This window comes from Beta vulgaris, chromosome 6, assembly GCF_026745355.1.
Source record: "Beta vulgaris subsp. vulgaris cultivar EL10 chromosome 6, EL10.2, whole genome shotgun sequence".
NCBI lineage: Eukaryota > Viridiplantae > Streptophyta > Magnoliopsida > Caryophyllales > Amaranthaceae > Beta > Beta vulgaris.
Window position 1 is genome coordinate 42,544,941 of NC_079207.1, and position 26,960 is coordinate 42,571,900.

At 35.6% G+C, this 26,960-nt stretch overlaps 1 protein-coding gene across 2 annotated transcripts; it reads right to left on the reverse strand.

The window, feature by feature from the left end:
• Positions 1 to 607: 607 nt before the first annotated feature.
• LOC104896812 (ATPase GET3B) lies at positions 608 to 15,989 on the reverse strand. Of its 2 annotated transcripts, XM_010683605.4 has the most exons (11): positions 15,706 to 15,988; positions 10,671 to 10,882; positions 10,504 to 10,566; positions 10,252 to 10,362; positions 10,005 to 10,079; positions 9,829 to 9,897; positions 7,371 to 7,436; positions 3,314 to 3,391; positions 3,125 to 3,223; positions 2,044 to 2,178; positions 608 to 1,138 (listed from the first exon to the last, which is right to left on the reverse strand). In XM_010683605.4, the coding sequence occupies exons 1-11, from the start codon at positions 15,875 to 15,877 to the stop codon at positions 1,001 to 1,003; spliced, it is 1,218 nt and encodes a 405-aa protein (XP_010681907.2). In that variant the 5' UTR covers positions 15,878 to 15,988; the 3' UTR covers positions 608 to 1,000. The 2 variants fall into 2 exon arrangements, with proteins under 2 accessions (XP_010681907.2, XP_048503555.1); XM_048647598.2 differs by lacking the exon at positions 9,829 to 9,897 and having other exon boundaries at positions 15,706 to 15,989.
• Positions 15,990 to 26,960: the final 10,971 nt, after the last annotated feature.

Genomic DNA, 26,960 nt, shown 5'->3' on the forward strand with positions numbered 1-26,960 from the left:
ATGGATTCATGAGATGGCATTATAATGATTACTCTATGGCCTGTGCCATTAGCCATTAACTTAGTCTGTCATTAGATTGATAACGATACTCCACAAGATCTATTTTTCAAATCTCTATTTCATGAAAACTATGGTCAAGATAGTCATTGAAAAAAAAAGTTAAAAGTATACGATTTTTTACACATATAAGGACTTTAAAATAATTGTCTTGTGACAGTATTGGACTCCGCTGCAACTAAAACTAATGTAGGCTTATGTTTCAAACATTGTAATACCACTCTCCTTTCCCTATGATATAAACAAAACGCTAACAAGCCTAATAACCACAAACAAAACTTTGCCTATTCACCCCTCAAAAAAAATAAAGACTTGTTGAGGATTGTGATAATGAAATCTAACTCAATATAATTAATATTCTTTTAATGCTCTATGATCATCTACCCAGTGAGTAGGTGTAGCGATATCTCCTTACTACAAGTCGAAAAGCACTAAAGATCTCTTCGTATGTCCACTCTTACCTAATTAAGGTTTCAAATTGCATTCATTCCCAACTGGATGAACAAACCCAGATCTAGCCCCTCAAATCACCCTCAATAATAAGGTACGCTTGTAAGAAACTGAAATGTATGCAAATATTGTGGGACCAAACAAGTTAGAAGCTTTCTCAAGGAATTGCTCAGTTCTATCTTCTATAATTAACTAGAACATTTTAGATCAATAAGATGAAACAAAACCTCACATCACTGTTGCAGGACAGATTTCTATGGCATACAGAAGACTATATGGCGTTTATGATATAAAACTCCAAGTTGGCATTTGAAAATTTAAATTGCTGGACCTGCAGACAACTAAAATGAACGTTCAGTGATCACTATTAGCACGCATTAAATGTGATGCAAGTATTAAGCTTTCCCATTTGATATCACTAGCTAATGGAGAAGATGTCACCAATGTGAGGCTTGAGGAGATCATTCTGTGATTCTACTTCTGGCGTGCAACTTTACTTCCACACAATGTCACCCAAAAATTTAAGAGCTGGAACACCTCTGATCTCGACATCAACAAGTGGTGCTTGGATCAAAGTCAAGGGAGCAAGTTCAGGGTCACTCTGTATCACATAAAGAGCACGCGTTTGATCCTGGAGATTTTTTAAATTGCACACGAACATTGCCAAGTTAGAACATGGATTCATATGTATATAGAAATACACAAAAGAAAAGAAACTTATTAGCACAACTGCTGCTGCAAATATTTGGGGATGGCACCAAATTTGGCGAGGTTTTACGTTTTTACGTGACGTTAAAGGAAATTGACATGAAACACCTCAGGTTCCACTCATCTTCTCAAAATCATCCAACTTTTGACTATTTAGAAAAATATCCAAGTTTTGGGGATACCTTCAAGTTAACCTGAAGTGTTGTTTTCCTTATGTATAACAGACCGAATAGGGCTCAACAACGACAAGAAAAGTAAACACTTCAGATTTCTTTACAAAGTCCTCCCAAGAAAGTAGGATTGATACTGAACAATCAAAAGTTGAGATCCTTTTGCGAAGATGGAGAAAGTTGGGATTATGCATGTCATTTTTTCCTAAACAAAAATAATCCCATGTTTGATGAACACTCAAGAAATCTAAAAATTCTATGTACTTACATGGGTAAAGTAATGATGAATGGACTTTATTCTTCTGTTATTCTTTCATGACTTAAAACCCTAGAAAAACCCCTATATTACCATGTGTGATATATATAGTGGTGGAGGGCGTGGACAATATGAACAGAGGAGGTTTCTTTTAGGAATTTAAAACTGGAGAAGTGAGGGAAAGATCACCCATGTGGCGGCCATATCGAACTTAGGATTATTCTGAGAGTGTGTCAAACTTGACGTTGTTTTATTTTATGACTTGTCAGATTTTTAAAAATTATATATAGAGCGTGAGTTTGGTGAAAAGACTTCCATTCATTTTAATACAAGATGTTAGCTCCATTGGTAAAATTCAAAAGTTAAACACAAACAGAAGAACTGATAAACTTTCATTGGTACCTTCCTCTTCATTGCACAGAATTTACAATCTGATGCTGATGGTGGCAGAATCTGATTCACAATAAGCCTCTTGACAGGCACATTTTCCTTCTTCAGAGAAGCACAGAGTCTGGCTGATTCATTGATAGCCATAACCTACATTGACAAAAGAATAGCTATAAGGGTTACAAGCTGCACTGCTCAAATACTGTAGCACAAGATTCCTACAGGTTACATTCTTTACTTACCACTCATCAGTCGCCCCAGACTTAATGTCTGTATCATAAATATTAAAACAAACAAATACGACAAAGACGGATTATGTCACAGGCAGATGAAAGCAGGAGATGGAAATGTTGAAACAAGATAACAGGGAAACAAAATTTCCCAAAGAGGAGATTTTCATTTAGGAAAAAGAGAAAAAAGTATGGAGGGAGCACACATAGGTCTGTCAATACACAAATACTCAACCAAGCAAAGAAATAGAATCAATAATGGGAAACACGGTCTGAGAACTGCCACATATTAACAAATGATAGTCAAACCACATAAAGAGAAATGGTGGAAGAGAGCAGAAAGGAGGTCAAAAGCAGCAATAGAGAACACTTGGCCGGAAAAAGACGCCTAGGGAAAAGACTGCAAGAGATTCCAGTAAAATGGGCAGCGACAGCAGAAATTCGGAGCAGCAAGATTTGACAATATTCAAAGAAGTTCTCGAATCTACAGAATTCGGAGCAGCAAGATTAGACAATATTCAAAGAAGTTTTCGAATCTACAGAATTCGGAGTAGCAAGATTTGACAATATTCAAAGAAGTTATCAAATCTACAGAATTCGGAGCAGCAAGATTTGACAATATTCAAAGAATTTCTCAAATGTACAGGAGGGATTTTCAGAGAGGAGATAGAGATAAGGGGTAGCCGATTTTTCCAATTGTGTGACCAAGGATAGTAGGTCACTGGAGAAGATGATTTTGCTGGTAAAATGAAAGATTCTTCTAGGAAAAGTGAGTTTGAAACTAACAAAAAAATGTTTTACTTCGAAAATAAATCCAAATCCTATTTATAACTGTCACTCTGCCTGTAAAGTAATATCCCTATTACCGTCGGTATAGTAACTATGACAAACTCTGTTGACTCTGTATCCCGAAATAGCTCTCGCACTTGCACCATTCTTTCCCGTAGTTTATCCAGTTTGCCAGCCTGAAAAAAAAAAAGCTAATGCACCTAAATATGACTTTGCGTAAGTAGGTTGTAAAAATGGCAGCTGAGAACAAAAAAGGTCGAGCTTACAGCATCCTGTTGTGGTGGTTGTTCTTTCCCAAAAACAGATTTAAGCGCTGAAGTAGCGGATGTAATTTTTTGCCTTAGCTGCATAAGAGAGGCACAAAGCATTAAGAGGGAAAGAAAGAGCTATGTAGAGAGAACCAAGACAGAGGGGGAGGGGAGGACATTGCGGAAAAGAAAACAATTCTGTATTTAGAAGCCCTGCAAAAACATGGCATTTTCTGCTTCAGCTTTATGTTCAAGACACATAGTTGCCCTTCACATGGTTGACCTTTTGTTTTCTACTTTCTAAGTTAGTTACTCAAAAGCTTGATCCCTACAAAGCGATTTTGCAAGGTGTCGTTGCCATAATAAGAATGATTTTGTGAGCCCAGAATGTTCATACATAGAATATATAACATATCCGAATTTCATGTCGACTTTATGAAATAAAAAAAGTTGAAGCAAAAAAAAAAAACGTATCATTGTGTTTGTAATCATCATAATTCACAACTAATTTCAGAACGATCATAAAAATTCAACACAGAGAACTTGAAAGTATCATATACTTAATTTAACAGAGGTGTCTTCTACAACAGGACCTCCATCTTTGTTCATTTTACTCAACCTAACCACACCTAGATCCTTTTACTACAACTTAATTGGTATACTCATTATTGAAACAATAAGAACACAAATGGTTTAACACATCTTATAAAAGAAAGAAAAGCAAGGACAACAAGCTTATAATATATCATAGGGACTCATCAAAGCACTCTTCCCCTCTTAAATTGTCCGTGTCACATTATCAACATCACCCACTGAACTTCCACTACCACCCCCAGCCAAATTATCAGTAATTGACAGATCACCAACAAACATGCTAGAAAATCCCATTCAGCGTTGACCTCGTTGTTGAACAAGGTGCAGGAGATAATTGCCCAACTCGTTCATCAGCTCGCTAGACTTGCTCTCAGATGACTATTTATCATATTTGTCAGTAACTAGTATAAGGCTGCTATAGTAAGCAGTGGCAATGCCTGTATCTCTCATACTGAACCACAGTCCTTCAACACTTCCTCGACCCTCCCATCCTCCCCCCACCCTTAAAAAAATAAAAGGAAAAACCCCCAGTTCTCATCTCAGATCTCTTGACTCCGAATCAACCAGAATGGTTCTTGCTATCTGATGTCACTGCAGTTCAAAGTACAGGCCATGGCTGTCAGCATCTATGTCCTACTTTGAACAATAACTGGAGTACTGACCCAGTTTAATATCACACCTGGTCAATATTATTAAGTTGAATCTCAACTTTTCCAATTCGTCAACTCGAGCTGCAACAACGATGCGGATGCACCAGGGAAAAAAATCGCGGTCGCGGTCGCGTTCGCGGGAACGGTCGCGTTTTCGCGGGAACGGACTGTAACGGGGGAATAGAACGTTTCGCGGCCGTCGCGGCGTGAATTTTTTTAAAAAATTCACACAAGCTTTGTTTTAACTTTGTTTTTCTTATATTTTATTTTTATACTATATCATGTCCAAAACAGTTTTAAATACACTCTTTGGGGGTACTTTTGATGATATTTGAGCATACAATCCTTTACAAGAGCTCATGTATAAGTAAAATGGAAGACAACCACTACCAAAAAGAATAGTGCAATTAAAAAATAGTAAATGTGTGACTGAGGCTGGGAATAAAAGGAAAAAGAGAACAAAAAGAAAAGAGAATAAAAAATAAAAAAGGGAAGAAAAGAAGACAGAGAAAGAGATATTTTATCTCAATTCTCACGTGAGTCTGGCAGTCACAGGAATAAAAAGAAAAAGAGAAGAAATAAGAAGAGAGAGAAAAGAAGAGGAAGAATCAGATCGACAAAGAGCGAAATAGATCACTAACCTGCTTCAACGACTACCGCCGTCCACCGGCAGCCGCAGGTATGTCAAAGACATTGCTTGGTGTGACCGGCGAGGTAGGGGATGTCATTTACCTCCCACAGGCAATTAGGGTTTTCTATAAAATTAGGGTTTTCTATAAAATTAGGGTTTCCATTTTAGACTGCAATCTGAAGTAATTCAATGCAATTACTTGAGGGGTTTGTGTCGAATTAGAGTTTAAAGAAGCCAGGTAAGGTTTAATTTGAGAAATTTAAGTCAGATTTATGCTTTTGTTCTCATATTTCCTTCTCTCCCTCACGTTTTTACACAAAGCGGCCAAGAAAACGTTCTAGAACACCGCGAATCCGTTACGTAACGGCAGAACGGCCGAGTTTGGTGTGAATTTCCTTGCACCGTTCTAGAACGGGTTTTCTCGAAACGGCAACTCTCAAACCCGTTACAGAGCGCCCGTTCTAGAACGGAACGGGCGAGTTTTTCTTCCCTGGGATGCAGGGCTCTGTAGCTGCCAAAATGACCAAAAGTGAACCAAAACTTTGTTGTATCCCCTCCCAAAATTGATCTTTCTAACCTGTTTCTAATCACAGGTGTACCTATTGAACCTTGATCCCATACTGATACTTTACTTTGTTCAAGTACTTTTACAGGTTAGAAACACTAAAAATAACATTCTTATAAGAAATTGACAATAGAGCATCAATAACAAATCTACATCGCTTTCAGATCATGGTGCTCCACCAGCTTATTCACTTTATCAAGCGTTAGCGATTCCTCATAAATTTTGGCTTAAGCCTGAATGCTGCATCACCCTCAGGTACAGATGACAGTATGCTGACAATGAACTAAACATAACGTGGAGTCCCAAAAATCTCTTATAATTGGTAAACTTGCTTCCACTTGTCATACTACAAGCAAGCTAAACATGAAATTAAGAGTCATTAATATGTATGAAGATCTTAACTAAATGAGAGAAGAAAAATCAGGCAATATACCAAGAAAAGGAAAATTTGGAAGTAAAATATAAAGTTGAGAGAAACATTTCATTAAATAAAAGAAATCAAGATACGGAAAAAAGGCATATCCTGAGCAGCTTCAGTTCAGTCAATTCCCATAACAGAAAAAAAAAATACTAGTAAAACACAAAGTCCATCACTCTAGATTCCCTCCTTAGCACATGATATTTGCTATGGAAAGCAAAATTTGTTTCCTCTCAATCTATAGAGACAGAACATAAAACATTGGGCATCAGCATATTATCTAATCAGCAGACACCCAGCTGCAAAACCTACATTACAAGTTGAACTTATACAGAGTTAAACTTTTGTGCTTGTAATAGCAGCTCCCTTCCCCCTCTCTCTCTTTTTCTCTCTAAAGCCTAGCCTCCCTTACCCTTTCTTCATCAGTTAGGGGGCTGCCATGGATGTTTTCATCCATGGTAAGCCCCTATTCCTCTTTTATTTTCAGTTTTTATTTTTGTTGAATAAATTAGTATCTCTTTATAGGATTTTTTTTTGTACTCTCTGTTGTGGAGATCTCCTTCTTCCCTATGGGAGTTCTGAGTATGGTTTTGTTGTTTTTGGGTATGAGAAATTGTTCTCATTGGTTGAAGTTCGAGACTCAACATGAAGGTATTGGAATCTCGGATGCGGTAAACATGGCTCGATCAAGATTGTTCTTCCCAAACTATGTCAGAACGATAGACTTCCTCATCAATAGTTGTTTGATTTCAGCAAATACAAGGGGGTTGCGTGTATTGCTCAATCGTTCATTGTAGTTTTTTCAAAGACGAATTTGATTTAACCTTGTTTGATTGTATCTTGTTTTTCTTTAATATCTATTGTAGATGCCGTTTGGCCTTCAATTAATGAAATTTCTCCTTAAAAAAAAAAAATTTCATACTTGTAATAAGTAGGAAGAGAGTAAGTTTACATGCATATCTTAACAGAGAGGTCTAGTGTTCACAATTTTCATTTACAGTCTGTGTTCCATAACTTTTATCTAGCAAAGTGAAGCTTTGAAGACCTAGGCCAAACACACAAGTGAAATAAAAAGAATATAATAGACACTAGACAGACAACAATTATATCCTACTGGAGACCAGATGAATTGTATAACTTAAGTCAGACAATTTGTGCCAGCATTGGTGGTGTCAATACTTTCCAATGAAATACTGATAAATGAATTAGTAACATACCTTTAGTATCTTACCAATAGAGGCATCTAAAAAATCTGGCAATGATAAGAGTCGCAACGTGTGACCCTGATACAAACAAAAAAAAAAGCAAAATGGAATTAAAAATATAGGTCATTGAATAACATTTCGTCAGTTTCAAACATGGAATTTAAACTTAGCAATGTAATTACGTAACGGCCATTATTATACGAATTTTGAATTTGCCGTTTCGCAAAATGTCATTACCTAACACCAAGATAAAATTCAAGGTCTTCTTGCTGCAATGCAACTTGCCACATTAGAACGCTATTTTTTCCATTACGTTTGTCAATTGTCAGAATTGGCCAATAAAGAGAAAGGGAAAACATTTACTCCAACTAGAAAAACAATATGCACACGAAGAAGCGAGAAGAATTTGATATGCGCTTTCAAGTTGGGCAACGTATGACTTAGGCCCTGTTTGACAATTAGCGGATAGCTAATGTATTAGTTGTTTGTATAAAGATGTTTGGTAAGTAGTTGATAGTTAATTGCTACATTATTGTGTTAAATGACTAATAAGGACATGTGCATAATTTATTGTTGTACCATTTATTATTTATTAATGTAATATTTAACAACTTTACGACATAAATGTATTTTGCTCCACTCATTCCCAAACCTCTAATGTCAAAAAGCTCCTCCCCCCAAATTTTTCTAAAAGAGCTTTTTCAGCTCAACAATCAAATTCAAACCTCTTTTAATCAAACACTCAAATAAGCGGATTGACTAGTCAAATCTTCTAACATGAGCTTATTGACATTAGAGGTTTGAGAATGAATAGACCAATTACATTTATGTCCTCAACTTGATAAAAATTACATTAATAAATAATAAAAGGTACAACACTAGATTATGCACATGTCCTTATTGGTCATTTTACACAATAATGTAGCAATCAACTATCAGCTACTTACCAAACACCTTTATACAAACGGCAATTAGCTAGTTAAATCAACTAATACAATCCGCTAACAGCTATTAGTTATCCGTTAATTGCCAAATATGGCCAATATGATAAGTTTGGTAATATTATGTTAAAAAGAATAAAAAAAAGTTGAAATCAAAATCCACTATTGTGCACATGATGTAGCACATCCTATGGTCATTTTACAATAATGAAGCAATCAACTATCAGCTACTTACCAAGCACCTTTATACAAACAGCAATTAGCTAGTTAAATCAGCTAACAGCTATTAGCTATCCGTCAATTGCCAAATATGGCCAATATGATAAGTTTGGTAATATTATGTTAAAAAGAATAAAAAAAGTTGAAATAAAAAATCCACTATTGTGATTTTCTTTAAAATTGCCCCACGCCAACTGCGACATTGCATTCATATCTTAGAACTCCCTTCCAATGTTATCAGGATCGGGATCCTACTTTGGATCGTAGGGGTTGGTAGAATCGAATCGGTGGGATCGAATCGTAGGATCGTAAGATCCTACGATTCGGTGAAATAGAGATAATTATACTAAAATATGGTGAGAACATCATGTTAAAAATTTACACATAGTAATAATGAACTTTTTAATTAGCAAATGATGATAGTTTTTCAATAGTATAAGATTGAAGTAACATGCGACCAAAATCTAATAGGAGAAATATAATATGTGAAATTACTTTATGATTTTTATACGATAGGATCGGATCGTAGAGTCGTAGGATCGTAGAATCGTGTTAAGATTCTACCATGTGATTGTTTTTGGTTGGGCAGGATCAAAAGATCCTATAAAATTAAGATTCTACGTAGGATCGGGATCGGTGAGGTCCTCCAGGATCGTAAAATCGTAGAATCGTAAGATCTGGATCGGGATTTTAACAACAATGCTCCCTTCCACTTCATCACATCTATTACCACAAACAAGAAAGCATCACCAGTTTTCTTCCTTGGTTCCGATATAAGTGTAACACTTCCCTTTTCTAGAAGTTTCAAAATAGTTGCAACATTACCTGTTCTCTCTATCTCCATCTTCATCATATGGATCCTTGTTTTTGTCTCTCTATCTCTCTTTTATCACATGGATCCTTAAACATTGTGGTTTGTGCCTACCCCTATGTTGCAAATATTTTGGAAAAGAAGAGATATGAGGGCAATGACTTACTTTCAGCTTCGGTAGCAAACATATTAAACTTTGGCGATGAATCCTCAAACGTTATCTAAAACAATTCAGAAGATATAAGCGTCTTTTCAAAAGAAATTTGTGAATAAACTGTTCTTATGTTAACTAATTTTCAGGTATGTCCGCCACTCTCCTAGTCTAGACTAGTCAAGGTTTCGGACATTGTCATCCCTCTAATTTTGGTGATCCACACAGTTTTTAATTGTACTTATACAAACTGAATTTACGTTACACTATAGACTAAGCTGACTTCATTTACTCTCTAAATCAAAATATTGAAATAGAATTTAAGTTAAAAATGGTACAATATCTCACCGTTGGAGCAGTGTCAAAAACTATTCGGGTGAACATACTATATTCTTGAGATTCTAGGAATTGCATCACCTAGAGAAACAATATAACCTTCAGTAAGACTTTATTAAAATATATCAACACTCGTGAACGGGAATAATACCAAAAGTCATTACGAAGAACAGGTAGAAAACTCATACCTTGGATATTGCCAGAGCTTCGTCTAAGCCAGGTGGTGGTGTGTCTAAAAGCTCCCCGAGCTTCAACTCCCCTAGCTTTGTTAATCAAAATAAACACAGCAGGTCAAAGCCAGCCTGGCAAATGAAAAAACGACTAATAGTACTGGAAACACCCTATATAGTAATGTCAATTCATTGCACGGCAAAAATAGAAGGACAAGACGCAAGGTTGATAGCTCCCTGCGACAGGTAATATAATGAAATCTACCTGGTCTGCAAGCATGCCAAGTCCCATGCCGTCCATGAAATCTTTTACTCCAGTTCCTCCATTTTCCTTACTCAAGCTACGGAAATCGTCCCTTGCCTTTTCTGGGTTGATCTGTTATATGCTAAACAAATTAAATTTCTAAGTGCGTATCCACTGCAAATGTTTTTAAGGTAACAACTAGAATCATACACACAGTATAACAATCACATTAAAAACAATCAGTCGCAATATAAGTACGGCAGTAACATATACCTCAAGAGCAAATAGTGGAGACTCAGGCCCTTCAACAGGCACCAATGATCCTCCAGTCAAGTCCTAAGAACATAAAAAAACATAGATCCAAGTAGAACATAGCTCAGTGAAGAATAACCAGATATTTGCATCAAAATGTAATATGTCAAAGAGGCAGAGTAGCAAACCTGTGCAAAAGAATCACTTAATGAATGAGCTGGATCAGTTGAAACCACCAAGGTAGGATGGCCACTGTTAGCAAACTTCACAGCTAGTGATGCTGCACAACTTGTTTTCCCTACACCTCCCTTCCCACCTAGCATGTAATACTTCCTCTTGGTCCCTGAGGCCATTTCATCAAATCCAGCTGTGGTTTCAACTGGAGTAGCTATTGACCTTACTGCCAAAGGCGAAACCGAAACACCATCTCCCAATGAGAAAAATAATTAATAGGTAATTAATTTAAACTCTATGTGAAACAACGCCCCAAGAACAAAAGTGGGCTCACTTAGCTTGCATACTGCAAAGGAAGAAAAGAAAAAAAAAACAATGGTAGTGATTTCTTGTTTGTGAAGGTTGTGTAACTTTTTACATCAAACATCTCCATTATAAAACATTAATTTATCTTTCTTTAATCATCCTATCACTTTTGACTCATATCTCTAGAATGTAATAGGTGGTAATGAAAATCAATGAATGATTGTCCTCGAAAAGTACAACCCAGTAGATCGAAGCTCGCTTGAGAATTGGAACGTGCATGTGAATTTCCACATAATCTTCATTACTCTTCCTTTAAATTTATCACCCTATACAAATGAGCCAATAGCTCATAAGCTCCCCTATCCTCACGAAAGGGATGCAAATTTCTATAACCAGCCATGAACATTGTAAGATTTCGCAAACTACAACTTGTTTCATTTATAGAAAAAGCTAGCAATATAATTTGAAAGAAACCTACGAAACACTTAAACTAGAAAAGCAAAAATAGTGATAGTGATTTGTTTGTTAAGGTGTTAACCCACATGTGAGCTAGTCCAACATTGAAGAAAAAGAGAGAGGATGACTAACATATAAGTTTAATGCGTCACTCCTTCTATCGTCATTTGGTTTTAGGATGGAACCTCATCTACGCTTGTCTCTCGTCATTGTCTCTTCCGGTGTGGGCATGTGTATAGGCCCAATGATGTATTTCAATATTTGTCATGGTATCTAGACAATCATGACCCATTGTTGTTCCCATGTATGGAGGGCCCAGAAATTTTTTTGAAGCATGTAGCCCAACAATAGTGTTTACCCCATGTAGGGGTGTAATGAGCTCGAATGTGAGGGGGAGTGTTAAAGTGTTAACTCACAAGTGAGCTTGCCCACATATAAGTTTAATAGGCTACTCCTCTTATTGCCAATTGGTTTTAGGATGGAACCTCATCTAGGTTTGTGTGTGGTCACTCTCTCCTCCGGTGTAGGCCTGTGTCTACGGGCCCAATTATGTACTTGTCACTGTCTTAAAATCACAAAAGGATATTCCCTCTTGAATTCCAAGAAAACAGCGTGATGTGAATCTTAGTCCGAAAAATTAGAATCTAAGTGACGTTTTTATGTTTCTTTTGTGAAGGAAACTGAAAATAAGAAGTGAAAACAAGGATCATACTCTGAATTCCCGAAAGAAAAAGAATGTCTCTTCCTAACAGCAATTGGAAGATGAATACAAGTCGCAACAAGTATTGGTTTGGGTTAACAACCGAATTAAGCTAATGCTCACAATTATCAAAACCAACTCTAGCTCTTTAGGAGATTAGGCATGTATTATATATAGAAGATGAGCAAGAAAATAATTGCTCCCCCAAGCATCAACATGGCCGAATTACAAGAAAAATGATAGGAAAGTTTCCCTTGAAACTAGCCTAGAATCTAGAACAAAATAAGGGGAGTCTAGAATTAATGGAAAGATTTGCAAATCGCATTAAAAACCCTTAAAAAACACACGGCCACTCCATCCTTAATAAAACTCAGAACAGCTTATCTACTTGGAGCCTAAGTAAATGAATTACAAGCTGATTTTTGGACCCTTATTCAATTACGCTACTTTAACGAACTAACTTAACTAACAATAACAATAGAAGACATATTTTTAGTTACGTGTACAACCTTCACTTTAAGAGTAAAGTAAAACCATGCAACGACCCTAAGAAAGCAAATAACGATGGTTCGATCTTGCATCATTCTCCTCCTAATAAAAAAAAAACTTAACCTCAAGTTCTTGCCATGTACAACAAACCACCAAGAGATCATCTATATAAGACGAATGGACACCAATAAGATCACCAACTACAGTAGATCAAAGATTTAACAACGACTCACGCGACCTTGATCAAACAACCCTATGTCTCCAAAACTTACATTCGTATGAATATAACTTTAACTAGTTTCTGCAATACTTTATCTAACTTTAATCAGATGGAAAATATAAGATATGTAATTGTTCTTGAATGATTGGAACCTCCAAGATCAAAAGATTCAATCTTTTCTTCTTCAACATCAAGAAGAAATTTTAACACCTATTCCGTGATTTCATCATCAATAAGAATTAGACCTTTAGAGTTTTCCTCATGTTTTTTCCTTTTCGTTGTTAAAACAACATCTCAATCTCCACTTTACCCTTTTGACGTCGTATATTTAATACTCCGTATTTTTGGAAATCAATTTTGTAAGTAAGAAAATATAAAGAATACAGTTGACAATAGTGTCCTTATAAATTTTGATAACTCAAGTAGGCAGAAGGTTCCGTACGATATTGGGGGTATGCATTACTAAGGTGATGGTTGTGAAGCGAAACGAAACCGCATTTATATTCGATCTAATAGACAAGTTATCTATTAAGGATTAAATAACCCGTATGATTCTAGAAAGATGACGGTGCCCGTTCGTTGCCAATTAAATTATAAAAGTAATGAAATATTAACTCACGTAGTATTATGTCTAGTAATGATTCTTATTATTTTCCTTATACTTAGTGTATTATTTAACTGTTTAAGTACGTACTCAACATAGTGTTTGTTTGTTGACGTGTGATGAACCATTGATATTCAATGGAGATGAGATTAGGTATGCTGATGATGCTGCATGAGTTCGGGCATACGGGGATACTATTTGGTCTATAACCTTTTATAGTGATTTGGTTGAACCTTCTAAAGTTTGTTTATGATTTATTAGTTAATGGTTTTAAATAAAAAAGGGACAATAGTGATTCCCGAGTTTTGTTAACATTTTATTTCCGCTGCAATTTAGTTTTTATAATAAAAAGTAAGTTAATTTTTAATTTAAATAAGCCTTGTGTTTCACCGCGGCGGTAACACTCTCAAAGTCGATGCAAAGTAGTTTAGACATGTATGGATTTTGGGGTATTACATTGTCAATCTTTCTTCAAGGGTTGGTGGGTATCTAAGATCTTAATTTATGATAAGCTTCTTGAAAGGAAGTTGATACATCATTGCATACCAAATCCATCATAAGAGCAAAATTTCGTTAAATGACAAAACTTCCCAGATATTCTGTTGAAAGTTCAGGCTTCGAAATTCACTCAAAACTACTCAAAATATTATGAAATTTTGTGAGCAAGTAGTCCTATGTGTGTGTGGAACACTCGACTAAAATTTCACTCAAAAATACCAAGCCAATTCTTCCCAGTTTCAATTCTTTGAAAACTGGTCCAGAATAGCTCAGTTTTGACCAACTGTTCAAAACATGTTCATTAGCAAACGATCTTCAAAAATTCTGAATGTATGAAACTAGACATAATGCAGTCCAATTTGAAGCCCAGAAACACTCAAAATTTCGTTACATGCTAGGAGAACGAGTTACCCAAAGTTTACCTTACAACTGATTGAATCTGCGAGAATATTTATGCAAATGTTTCTGGTTGTTGTGACTTCGTCATAGCTTTGATTCACACAAAATTTTAACACAACAAACTTTAATATGTCTACTTTCACCGTATAATATTTCAGCACGATCCAAACTTCCATGCGCCCTCTGATACCACGTTGATGTGAATCTTAGTCCAAAAAATTCACAATGGTTGCTCTAGAATCTCGTGACATTTTTATGTTTTTTTTATGAAGGAAAACTGAAAATAAGAAGTGAAAACAAAAATAATACTCTAATTCTTGCAAGAATTAGAGGGTCTCTTCCTAATCATAATTAGAAGACGAATACAAGTCGAAACAAGTATTGGTTTTGGCTAGCAACCGAAATAAGCAACGCTCACAATTATCAAAATAAATTCTAGCTTTTCTGGAGGCTAGGCGTGTATGTATAGAGGATGCATGAGCAAGAAAATTTTTGCTCTCCCAAGCATCAACGTGGTCGAATTACAAGAGACAAAGCGGAAATTTTCCTTAAAACTAACCTAGAATCTAACACAAAATAAGGAAAGTATAGAATTATGGAAAGATATACAAATCTTTCCATGAACCCTTAAAAGACACATGGCCACTCCATCCTTAATACAACTCATGACAACTAATCTACTTGGAGGCTAAGTAAATGAATTACAAGCTGATTTTCGGACCTTTATTCAATTAAGCTACTTTAACTAACTAGGGTCTGTTCCCCATCACGGTAAGTTTTCAGTTTTTGGTTTTATGAATATAAAGTCATGATATATATATGGATATTAAACTTAAAATTAGTGATACTTATAATAAACATATCAATATTAAAAACTGACAACTAAAAACTGGAAACTACCTTTTCTAATTTCCATATTTTTGTTTTTGGTTTTCAAAATAACTCAAAACTGGAAACAAAAAACGATAACGAGAGCCCTAACTTAACTCACAATAACAATAAAAGCATATTTTTGGTTACCTGTAAAGGTTAAGAGTAAAGTAAAACTATGCGATGATCCTAAGAAAGCAAATAACGATAGTTCGATCCTGCATCACAACCACAGAAAATAGCTAACTTCCATTTCGGTTTTTTTTCCTTAATAAAGTTAAACCCAAAACCCCAAGTCTTGTTTAATGGACGCAAGTGTACTTGACCCAAATTACCAAACAAAAGAACAACACCCACAATCAACAAAATACAAGAAACCCAACTCAAAAAGGTATGAAAAACACAGCTAAATCAAACCAATAAAGATAGATAAACTGGGTAAATTATAATAACGAAGAATATTAAAAGTACGAGAAAGATATATAGAAATAGAAGAAATTGACTGACCCTGAAGTAAAAATCTCTGAGTCTTTTTGCGGGCATACAGCTGGGGGAAATTAAAGCTGAGGGCATGGTTGAATTTTATGATAGGAACAGGAATACTACGATTGGAGGAATGATGAGCAAACCCAATTTGCGACATGGAAGAAGCAAAGGAGCGGACTAAGGTACTCACCATCTCTGCTGCTCAGGCTCAGGTTCAACACTGTGCACATTCCAGAAACACAGTAATTGACATATAGGGCGCAATCGGGTAATTAGAGAACTCGATACGCGTCTTTCTCCTGGCCCCTAGGCTAAAATATGGAAGTATTTACTCCAATTTTTTCAAATTATTACACTTTCATTTTTAGTTTTTTTTTTATTTGTTACATTATCTACTCTTTTCTTTATTTATTTATTTTTATTTTTTTTGGGCCCTCTATGATATTGAAATTTGCTTCCACCAAGATTCGAACTTTGGTCTCCTATGTGGGAGGTATGAAGCCATACCATTGGACCCAAGGGTCCTTGGTACTCTTTTCTTTATAGGTCATGTTGAAAATGGGTTTTTGTAATGAATGGATTCAGCGTATTATGACTTGTTTATCTACCGTGTCATATTTTTTTTAAGCTGAACGGTGGCATTGAAGGCAATATTATTCCATCGAGGGGACTTCGGCAGGGAGATCTGTTGTCCCCATATTTATTTCTCCTGTGTGCCGAAGCTTTTTCTACTATGTTGGTTCAGGCAGCGCAGAATGGGGAGATCCATGGTGCCGAGGTATGCGCAATGCTCCTAGAATTTCTCATTTATTTTTTGCGGATGATAGTATATTATTTACTAGAGCTACACTTCAGGAATGCTCTACAATAGTTGATATTCTCAGTTTGTATGAAAGAGCATCTGGTAGAAAATTAATTTCAATAAATATGAAGTGTCTTTTAGTAAGAATGTTGATGATACTAGGAGGTTGGCAATTCAAAATATGTTTGGTGTTGGGGAAGTACAATGTCATGAAAAATATCTAGGGCTTCCCACTGTCATTGGTAGATCGAAGAAGATGGTGTTTGTCTTGTGCCGGCAAGAAAGTGTTGTTGAAAGCAGTTGTTTAGTCGATCCCCACTTATATGATGAGAATGTTCGGCATTCCGGATGGTATTTTGGATGAAATTAATTCTATGTGTGCCAGATTTTAGGGGGGCGTGTGACAGAGCGGAAGATGCATTGGGTGAGCTGGGAAAAATTATGTCTGCCCAAGTCATTTGGAGGTATGAGTTTCCGTGATCCTAAAATTTTTAATCAAGCACTGTTAGCTAAGCAGGGCTGGAGATTATTATGTGATAATACTTCTCTTGTCTATAAAGTGCTTAGTGCTCGATATTTTAAGAATGGGACTTTTCTTGAGGATTTGAGGGGATATGATCCTAGTTTTGTTTGGAGAAGCATATGGGGGGCAAAAGCTCTGTTGTTAGAAGGTTCGAAGTGGCGATTTGGAGATGGTACCAAAATTAGAGTCTGGGATAAAGCGTGGCTACCGAGTGAAGATGTGTCGAAGGTTCCCACTCCTAACATCGAGAGTCCGACTGCTCTTTGTGTTACGGATCTGATTGACATTGAGGGGGGATGGAACAACGATGCTCTAAACTTTCAATTTACTGCGCATGACGGCATGATGCTAGCTTAATTAGACAAATTCCTTTGAGTGAGAGGAGGTCATTTGATGTCCAGTTTTGGTGGCCGACGAAGGATGATGTTTTCACAACCAAATTTGGTTACTAGCTAGGCCGACTTGGGCATTTGCGTGGTTGGGTTGTGTGTTTTGGTGGGGTGTACAGTGAAGCTTAGAATATGGTGTGGAATTTGAAAGGCCCTCCAAAAATTATCCACTTCTTATGAAGAGCTTGTGTGGGAGCGCTTGCTACAAGAGGGAGATTGCAGGATAGACACATATTAGATGATGGCGTCTGTCAACAATGTTCTCATGCTAGGGAGTCCATTATACACGCTATTTTTGAGTGTTCTATAGATGCTCAAATATGGCAATAGTCCCCTTTTGCTCACTATATTGTAGATGGTTCGAAAAATTCTTTTTTGGAGTTGTTGGTATGGATGAAGTCCAAGCTAGAGATTCAATATTTTCTTTCTTTCACTGCCTTAGCTTGGGCCGCTTGGTCATTCCGGAATTCATTAGTACATAACGAGCCATGGGTGAATGTAGAAATTGGTGTTGTCGGCTTCTTGAGGTTGGTGAAAGACTATAACTCCTATTCTGCTGCGGTATTGAGGAGAAGTGGTTCGAGTGGATTCCATTTGTCTCGAGCGAGTTAGATGCCTCCTCAAGAAGGGTGTTATCGCCGTAACACTGATGCTGCTATGCTGGGAGAAGAGGGCGTCGGGGTGGGTGTTGTACTTAGAGACTGGAATGCCAAAGTGGCAATGTGTGCGTTGCGACGTGTGCAGGTGCAGTGGGATGTGCTTGTTAGTCGTGTACGAACACTTAAGCAACTACAAGAGGGGGGGTGAATTGTAGTTGGAGAGATTATCAAACTTTTTGCGGAAATAAAAGAATGATTTGCTAAGAAAGAAATAATGTATAGACAAGAAAGAAAAAAAAACACGAGATTTTTACAAGGAAAATTTCCTAGGCCAAAAAGGAAGAAAAACCTTGACCACGAGGGATTTTGACTCAATTCTCTTTAATAACTTTAGGCCAAAAGACTCACTTTTGTACAACCTAAACTCGGACCTACTCTGTTCCTCTAGGTACTGGTTCCCAGTCAACTTGTTCCACCTGAACAGTTGACTTTCTCTCTTGACTTCACTCAAAGTCTTTTCTCTTTCTCTCTTTTCTTTTTCTTTCTCTTTTTCTCTTAAAATGATTATAGATTTAGATTCACTCAACCCAATCTATAATGCACTAAGTAATAATGAAAGAAGAGTAAAACCGAATACACTTTCACTAAGATATTACACTTAAAATTTTGATAGCATACTTAGAAAGATTGTTACAAAAACTTATTTGTAGAGAACAATCTTCCCACGATCTTTTCCACGATCTTCTCCACGATCAAAATGAAGCTTTGTATTCAGCCACTTCTACCATGATCTATCCATTGCAAATATCCATTGGGAGTTAGTTGGTTAATTTCCACAAGTTCAACCACTAACACATAAGTTCCCATTTTCTCACGCCTTGTTAGTAGGTGGGTTGTTGTGGTTCCTAAAATCTAGGAACTACCACAATGCGTCCTTCTTAGGCGCTTGTTTAGGTTAGATTTTGACGGCTCCTTTGTTATGGAATATCCAAAAGGCTGCACACAAACTAACTTAACAGAATATTATGGAATCACAACATATCATAATTTTTACATCCATAATATAAACGGTTTGTCAAAATAAAGTTTAACAACTTAAATTTGATTATTCTCCTAATCAATTCTTCATAAGTTATTAGACATATTATTTGTGATATCTAAGAGTTTATAAAATAAAAAGAATAAATCTAAACTATAAACTAAGTTAAGACACGAGTAACCTGTTTTAATAAAATAAACTAAGAACACAAAAAACGAAACTAAGTAAAACAAAGTTAATTATTTGTCATTATCAAAATAGTGAAACAACAATATTCCCCCCTTTTTGATTATGACAAATAATTTGAAAATTTTTATATTTTTTTTTATAACTCACAAAAAAAATCACACAAACAGACCTAAGTAGACTCAACTAAGACTGGGAACAGGATCAGGCTCTACTGGGAACTGGGATGAGAAAACATGCATAGGAACTAAGTAGGAAAGAAGATAAAAAATAAAAAATTTATACAACAATATCTCTTCCCCCTTTGTCATGATCAAAACCAAGAAATGACCCTGCAGCACTAGAGAGTCAACAATCTAGGCATCAAACAAGTTGCTCGAACACAGATCTCATAATATTAGCCATTTTAAGGACAAAAAAATAAGCAGGCAGAAAGCAACAATATGGACAGCAGATATGTAGCAATATGCAGAGTGAAGCAGAAAAATAGAAGAAATAAAAGTGCTTTATGTGTCGCAAAAAGGACACATAAAGAGAGATCCAAAAGAAATTTGTTGACCCTTGAGTTTTGAAGATGACCTAACCACAAAATACATAGTATATTTTATTTATGTTGTTGCAAGGTAATTCATGCTCGAGCTAAGAGAATACTTGATTGAAGATTAAAGCGGAGAATTAATCAAGATCGAAGTAAAGATGTTCGAGATATGAAGAATCAAGCATAGAATGAAGATTAGAATACATTAGGGTATTTATTAATCTTCTTGTTGAGGTTGAGTAAAAGCTTTATTAAGTTCGTGGTGAATTTTCAAAGGAACTTGGTTCTGTTCCCACGAAGGGAACATATCTGGCACTATAGGAACAAGGCTAAGGAACAAGACTTAAAAATTAGGGAACAAGACTTAAAACTAATTCAGGAACTTCTAAGTGACTAATGTTGTGCGCCTAAGTTAATTGTGTGCCCAATATAGTTGTTAGAGTTTTTAGGGATATTTTGACTAAGATCCATTATTTTAGGAAGTTAGTTTAAGTTTGTTAGGAAAAGATTTTAAAAAGATTTTCTGATTTTAAATTAACTGATTTTCAAATATTATCTTTTTAAAATATATATTTTATCTTTTATATTTTATTTAAAAGATTTAGTTTTCGAAAAATTTATTATTTCCGGTTTTCAAAACGTTTCGGATTTTTTAAATTGTAAAACTGTTTTCCGGTTTTATAAAAGGTTTTGAAAAAGATATTTTCCTAAAAACTAGCTAAAGTATTTTATTTATTTATTTCCTAAAATCTAGATTACACGCCTAAGGTTTACTGCTACACGTTTTATGTAGTTAGTGGATTTAGTGGCTTAAGTTAATTATCCTCCAAGTATTTAATTAAATTAAATAAGTTTAATATTCTCCAAGTTTTGCAAAAACCACGTAATGTGTTACTGCTTCTATGAAGTGAAGTAGTGGATTAGTGGATGCTTTACATGACATGGAATAATTAATTTAAGTTAATTAATTAATAAATTAAACATCATGGAGAACATGTGATAATGGTCTAAGTTAGTGGAAATCATGTCTTGTCTTAATTGTCTATAAATAGGCGCCTAATTTATTTGAGTAAAATTGTGTCTGACTTAGTTAATTTGTCCTAAGTTATCTAAAGTGTCAGTGCCTTTTCCTTAAGAGAATTCATACTTACATTAATCGAGTTTATTACTCTTCCATTATTTTATAAAGTGTATTTTTGAGAAAAAGGGTTTGAGTGAACTCTTGTAAGTGTGAGAAAGCTTTGAGTGAAGCAAGAGAAAGAGAAAGAGAAAGAGAAAGGAACTTCGAGTGAAGTTTGAGAGAAAACGTCAGGTGTTGGGAACTGTCGTTGGGAACTTGAGTTGAGTGACTTAAGTTGAGAATAGAGAGAAAAGTAATAGGTTGTAATCAAAGTTGTTTTGGCCTATTATAGTGGAAAGTTGTTTAAAATCCCTTGTGGTCGAGGTTGTTTCTTCCTACTAGGCCTAAGAAGTTTTTCCTCGTAAAATCTCTCGTATGTCCCATTGTTTGTTCCCAAGTTTACTTTTAATTCCGCAAAAAGTATAGCTTATTCTCTCACTATAATTCACCCCCCTCTTATAGTGCTCATATTATACAACAATTGGTATCAGAGCGGGAACTCTAATATTCAGGAAACCCTGTTGAGTTCAATATTCAGGAAACCCTGTTGAGTTCAAGATCTTAAAAGAGGATTTCGAAAATCTTAAAAATGAGAACTACTTGTTAAGTCTTGAGTTATCACAACTAAAAGAGTTTGTTCCTGAAGTAAGTTCATTTGACATTAAGTCAGTTCCCTTGCAAAGTTTCAAATCTGAAATAAACGAATTGAAAAATCATGTTTCATTTTTGGAAATTGAAAATAATGAACTTGTAGGGGAACTGCACCAAATGAGAAATGAAAAAGAAAATGCTACCAATTCCAAACTGGATTAAGAACCCTCAAACAAAACGAACTGAAGGTCTTGGTTTTAATCACAAAAAGAAATTTGAAAAACCTAAAAAGAGAGTTGATTTACCAAGTGATAAAGTTTGTATGTTTTGTGGGAACACTGGTCATGTTAGGAACCCTTGTCCTAAAAGACTTGGTCGCATTAATGAGAACTTGGAAACAAGTAGAGTAATTTGGAAAAAGAAATCTATTGTTCCTGAAGGAAAGGAACCCAAGAAAGATTGGGTTCCTAACTCTAACAATTAGTTTTCTTGCAGGTTGGAGTGAGGGGGAACAACACATGGTACCTAGACAGTGGTTGTTCTAAGCATATGACTGGAGATAAATCAAGATTTCTCTCACTCTCAGCCTATAATGGTGGAAGTGTGACTTTTGGTGACAACAAGAAAGGTAAAATAGTTGCCATGGGCAAAGTTGGTAAGTCATCGTCACATTCCATAGATAATGTGTTTCTAGTTGATGGATTAAAGCATAACTTGTTAAGTATTTCCCAAATCTGTGATAGAGGGAACTGTGTGAAATTTAATAGTGAAAAATGTTTAATTGTCAACAATAGCACAAAGGATATCATTTTGGAAGGAACAAGGAAAGGGAACACATATGTTGTGGATCTCAACCTTGTTCCCAAAAAACAAATTCACATGCCTTAGTGTTATTGATGATGATTCATATTTATGGCACAAGTATCTAGGTCATGCTAGCTTTTCCTTGCTTGACAAACTGCGTTCTAAAGAACTAGTCTTAGGTTTACCCTCTACTAAGTTTCATTTAGATCATGTGTGTGATGCATGCACAAAAGGTAAGCATGTTAGGTCCTCTTTCAAGTCCAAGAATGTGGTAAGTACCACAAGACCTTTAGAGTTAATTCATATGGATTTATGTGGACCTATGAGGATACAAAGCCGGAGTGGAAAGAAATATGTGTTAGTAATTGTAGATGACTTCTCTAGATTTACTTGGGTTATTTTTCTTTCTAGCAAGGACGAGACTTATGATGAGTTCCTTGTCTTTGCAAAGAAAGTACAAAATTTGAGTGGTCATAAGTTACTTCACCTTAGATCCGACCATGGCAAAGAGTTTGAAAATTTTAAGTTCGATGACTTTAGCAGAGACAACGGATTAGATCACAATTTCTCAGCCCCTAGAACACCTCAACAAAATGGTGTAGTTGAAAGGAAGAATAGAACACTAGAAGAGATGGCTAGGACTATGCTGATAGCTAGTGGTCTTCCTAAAAACTTTTGGGCAGAAGCTGTGAATACTGCCTGTCACATCATAAATCGAGCCATGGTAAGACCTTTATTAAATAAAACGCCCTATGAGCTGTATTTTGGTAAGAAGCCCAATATTACATATTTCAGAACATTTGGATGTAAATGTTTTGTTCATAATAATGGGAAACAAAATATAGGAAAATTTGATGCTAGAAGTGAAGAAGCTGTATTCTTAGGATATTCTTCTAGTTGCAAGGCTTATAGAGTGTATAATAAAAGGTCTATGTGTGTAGAAGAAAGTGTGCATGTTATTTTTGATGAAACAGATAAAAGTGATGCAAGCACACAGGATGAAGATGACTTCGAAATAGGATTGACAAAAGATCTAAGTCTCATTGATGAGACTTTGGAAGACGAAGTCATGGGAACAAAGCCAAGGGAACAACATTCTGTTCCTGTTCCCAATGAGGAAGAAGAGGAACTAAGTGACGATGCACTAGTGAATGAATCCACTATTGTTGAACCTGGTTCCCAAGTACAGGGAAATGAAGATGATCAAGGAAACCAAGTTTCCATCCAGGATTTCCAACCTAAGCCTTGGAAAACTCATCGTTCCCATCATGTGGAACTAATAATCAGTGACATAAATAAGGGAACTCAAACGAGATCTCAATTGAAAAACTTTTGTGCTTTTCATGCTTTTCTTTCTATGTTGGAACCTAGGAATCATGAAGAAGCACTCACTGATGCTGATTGGATCGTCGCAATGCAGGATGAACTTTATCAATTTGAAAGATACAAAGTTTGGCACCTTGAACCTAAGCCTAAAAATAACAAGGTTATTGGTTTAAAATGGGTGTTTCGAAACAAATTAGATGAATTCGGAACTATCATAAGAAACAAGGCCAGGTTAGTTGTGAAAGGATACAATCAACAAGAAGGCATTGATTATGAAGAAACTTTTGCTCCAGTTGCAAGATTGGAAGCAATTAGAATCTTCATAGCTTTTGCTGCCTTCATGGGTTTCAAATTGTATCAAATGGATGTAAAATGTGCTTTTCTAAATGGTTATCTTAATGAGGAGGTATTTGTAGAACAACCTCCAGGTTTTGAAAATAAAGAATTTCCTAATCATGTCTTTAAGCTTGACAAAGCTCTTTATGGGTTAAAGCAAGCTCCAAGAGCATGGTATGAAAGACTTTCTAAGTTCCTTCTTGAAAATGAGTTTAAAAGAGGAAAATTGGATCGAACCTTGTTTTTAAAATCAAAAAGTAAACATTTATTAGTTGTTCAAATATATGTTGATGATATTATATTTGGTGCCACTAATGAATCTTTGTGCAAGGACTTTGCTAATCTCATGAGTAAAGAATTTGAAATGAGCATTGATGGGTGAGCTCAACTTCTTCTTGGGGTTGCAAATCAAGCAAACAGAAGAAGGAATCTACATCCATCAACAAAAATACATAAAGGAACTATTGAAAAAGTATGGTTTGGAAGCATCCAAAGTAAATCATACACATATGGGAATTTCAACCAGATTGGATGAAGATTCTATAGGAATAAGTGTGGATCAAACCAAGTATCGAGGTATGATTGGCTCATTACTATATCTAACTGCAAGTCGTCCTGATATTGCTTTCAGTGTAGGGTTATGTGCGAGGTTTCAAGCCAATCCAAAGGAATCTCATCTCACTGCTGTGAAGAGAATCCTAAGATACCTCAAGGGAACAGATGATTTAAGCCTATTCTATTCGAGAAGTGATACCTTTGAATTGAAAGGATTTGCGGATCTGGTGATGCATATGAGGAGCATCAAGTTCAAAAGCATAGGTCGCTGTTAGCCAGACAGTGCCAACCACTGAGCGAGAATGTGCCGGAGTCCTAGTTCTATTAGGATTTGTACGTAGTGTCCTAGTTCTTTTAGGAGACTATGTAATTTAGTTGCTTATTAGGAGTTTAATTTCAGTGGTGTGAGTGATAAAGGAATCCTATTATACTTAGGAGTCTAATTCCTTTGTCATTGAGTCTAATTAGGAGTTTTATTTTTATAATTATCTTTAAAATAGGCGTGTGAATTAGAGATAAGTTCTAGGTTGTTATTTATCTTTATCCTTTAAGATAAAGATAGGTAAGTTTGTTGGTTATTTTTGTTTATCCTTTAAGCTTTACTACTTGTACTATATAAAGGCTATTTCGTTCATTAATAAAATCAGTTTGTTGAGTTTAAGAAAAGTGTTAAGCTTGTGCTTGCATAGAACTGAGTGTTCAAATACACAAACCGCGACTTTGTGTGATCTTGGAGCCGAGACTCACAAGAGAACCTCTTAAACTGCGATTTAAGAACCTATCCCTTTTATTTTTATTGTTGTTCGTCCATAAATTTATAAAAACACAAAAAGAGTTCGAACCGCCAACAAAAATCACATCATCTGGTCAATAGGAAGAGTACATCAGGTATGGTTCAGTTCCTTAGTCATAGTTTAGTTTCTTGGAGCACCAAGAAGCAAAACACAGTTGCTTTATCTACAGCAGAGGCTGAATATGTTGCAGCAGCAGCATGTTGTTCCCAAATGCTATGGATAAAACAACAACTACGTGACTATGGAATTACTTTGAATGTGTTCCCATCTATTGTGATAATACTAGTGCTATTAGTATTTCTAAAGATCCCGTGCATCATTCAAGAGTCAAACACATCCATATTAGGCATCACTTTCTGAAAGATAATGTTAAAAGGGTCTTATTAAAATGGAATTCTGTGAGACTGAACGTCAAATTGCAGACATTTTCACAAAGCCCTTAAATAGAGATAGGTTTGAGAAATTGAGACTTGAACTTGGCTTAATCAAGTTGAAATGATTGCTACAATATTCCCCTTTGTGTTAATTCTTGGCATTATGTCTGGATGTGCATATCGATGTTTTTATTTGCTTAAATACATCACAATCCTTTATATGATTATTTCATGTTATAAGTAAAAATGTCTGAAAACTGCTCACCAATGTCCAATAATATTCCCCTTATTGTTCATAAGACAATTCTATGCCTTAAGTGATGACAAAGGATTAAAAGAATTAATGGAGTTCCAAAGTAGCAAAATTTCATTGTTTCCATTCATTGTTCCCAAACGCTGTTCCCAACGGTATTCTGATTAGTTTTTTTCTTTCAAAATTCGAAAAAACCAAAAATATTCTGTTCAGATTTTATTTCCTAAAAATCTGATTTTTCCTTATATCTCTCAAGTTAGTTGAAGATATTTTTAGATAGAAGATATTTTTTCATAAAAACGTGTACATACACGGTTTTATATTATTCTTTCCTTAAACCAAAACAAATTTTTTTTCCTTCCTTCTCATAAAACCGAAAATCTCTCCACAAAACATGACTACCAAAAACACTTCTCACTCTCTCTCCTCCCACAAAGCCGAAAAACCCTCTCCTTCCTCCACTAAAATTGAATCACCAACACCCATGGATATTCTCCCAATTCTTCATCTAGAATTCTAAGGAAAAGGAAGAAAATAGAAGAATCGGTTGAAATGGAGGTTGAAGAAGCTCATGCAACTAGTGAGGGGGAATCAGATGTTCCCGAGAGAGGAACAATCGTGTTGCTCGAAAAAATTCCAGGCAACTAGGTATGTGCATGGACTTTTTATTGATGTTTCATGGTGCAAACGAGTAAATTTTCGTCAATTGCTTAATATGATTAAGTTTCAAGGGTGGAAAATCTTTTTGTGAAATGTTATGGAAATAGTTTGATTCCTAAATTGATGGACGAATTTTGTGAAAACTTTTCCATGGATGAAGAAGGAAATTGTTCCACCTTGGTAAAGGGAACTCAAATATATTTTAATGCCAAAATTTTGGGTAAACTGCTTGATGTTCCCGTGAGAGGAACAGATGTTTATTTCAAGAAACAACGTGGTTCATATCCTTTTCGGACATTTCTTTTGATCAATTGATTGTTAAGTATGGTGGTCAAAAGGGAAAAACATTTCTTGATCATAATCTTCTTTCCCCTTATCACAAAATTT

Excerpts from the sequence above, each read along its gene's own strand:
- LOC104896812 (XM_010683605.4), bottom strand. The coding sequence starts at position 15,877 with ATGGTGAGTACCTTAGTCCGCTCCTTTGCTTCTTCCATGTCGCAAATT. Across the intron at positions 10,567-10,670 it reads TAAGTGATTCTTTTGCACAG|GACTTGACTGGAGGATCATT; the intron begins GTTTGCTACTCT and ends TTATGTTCTTAG. Across the intron at positions 2,179-3,124 it reads TCATAGTTACTATACCGACG|GTTATGGCTATCAATGAATC; the intron begins GTAATAGGGATA and ends TTGTCAATGTAG.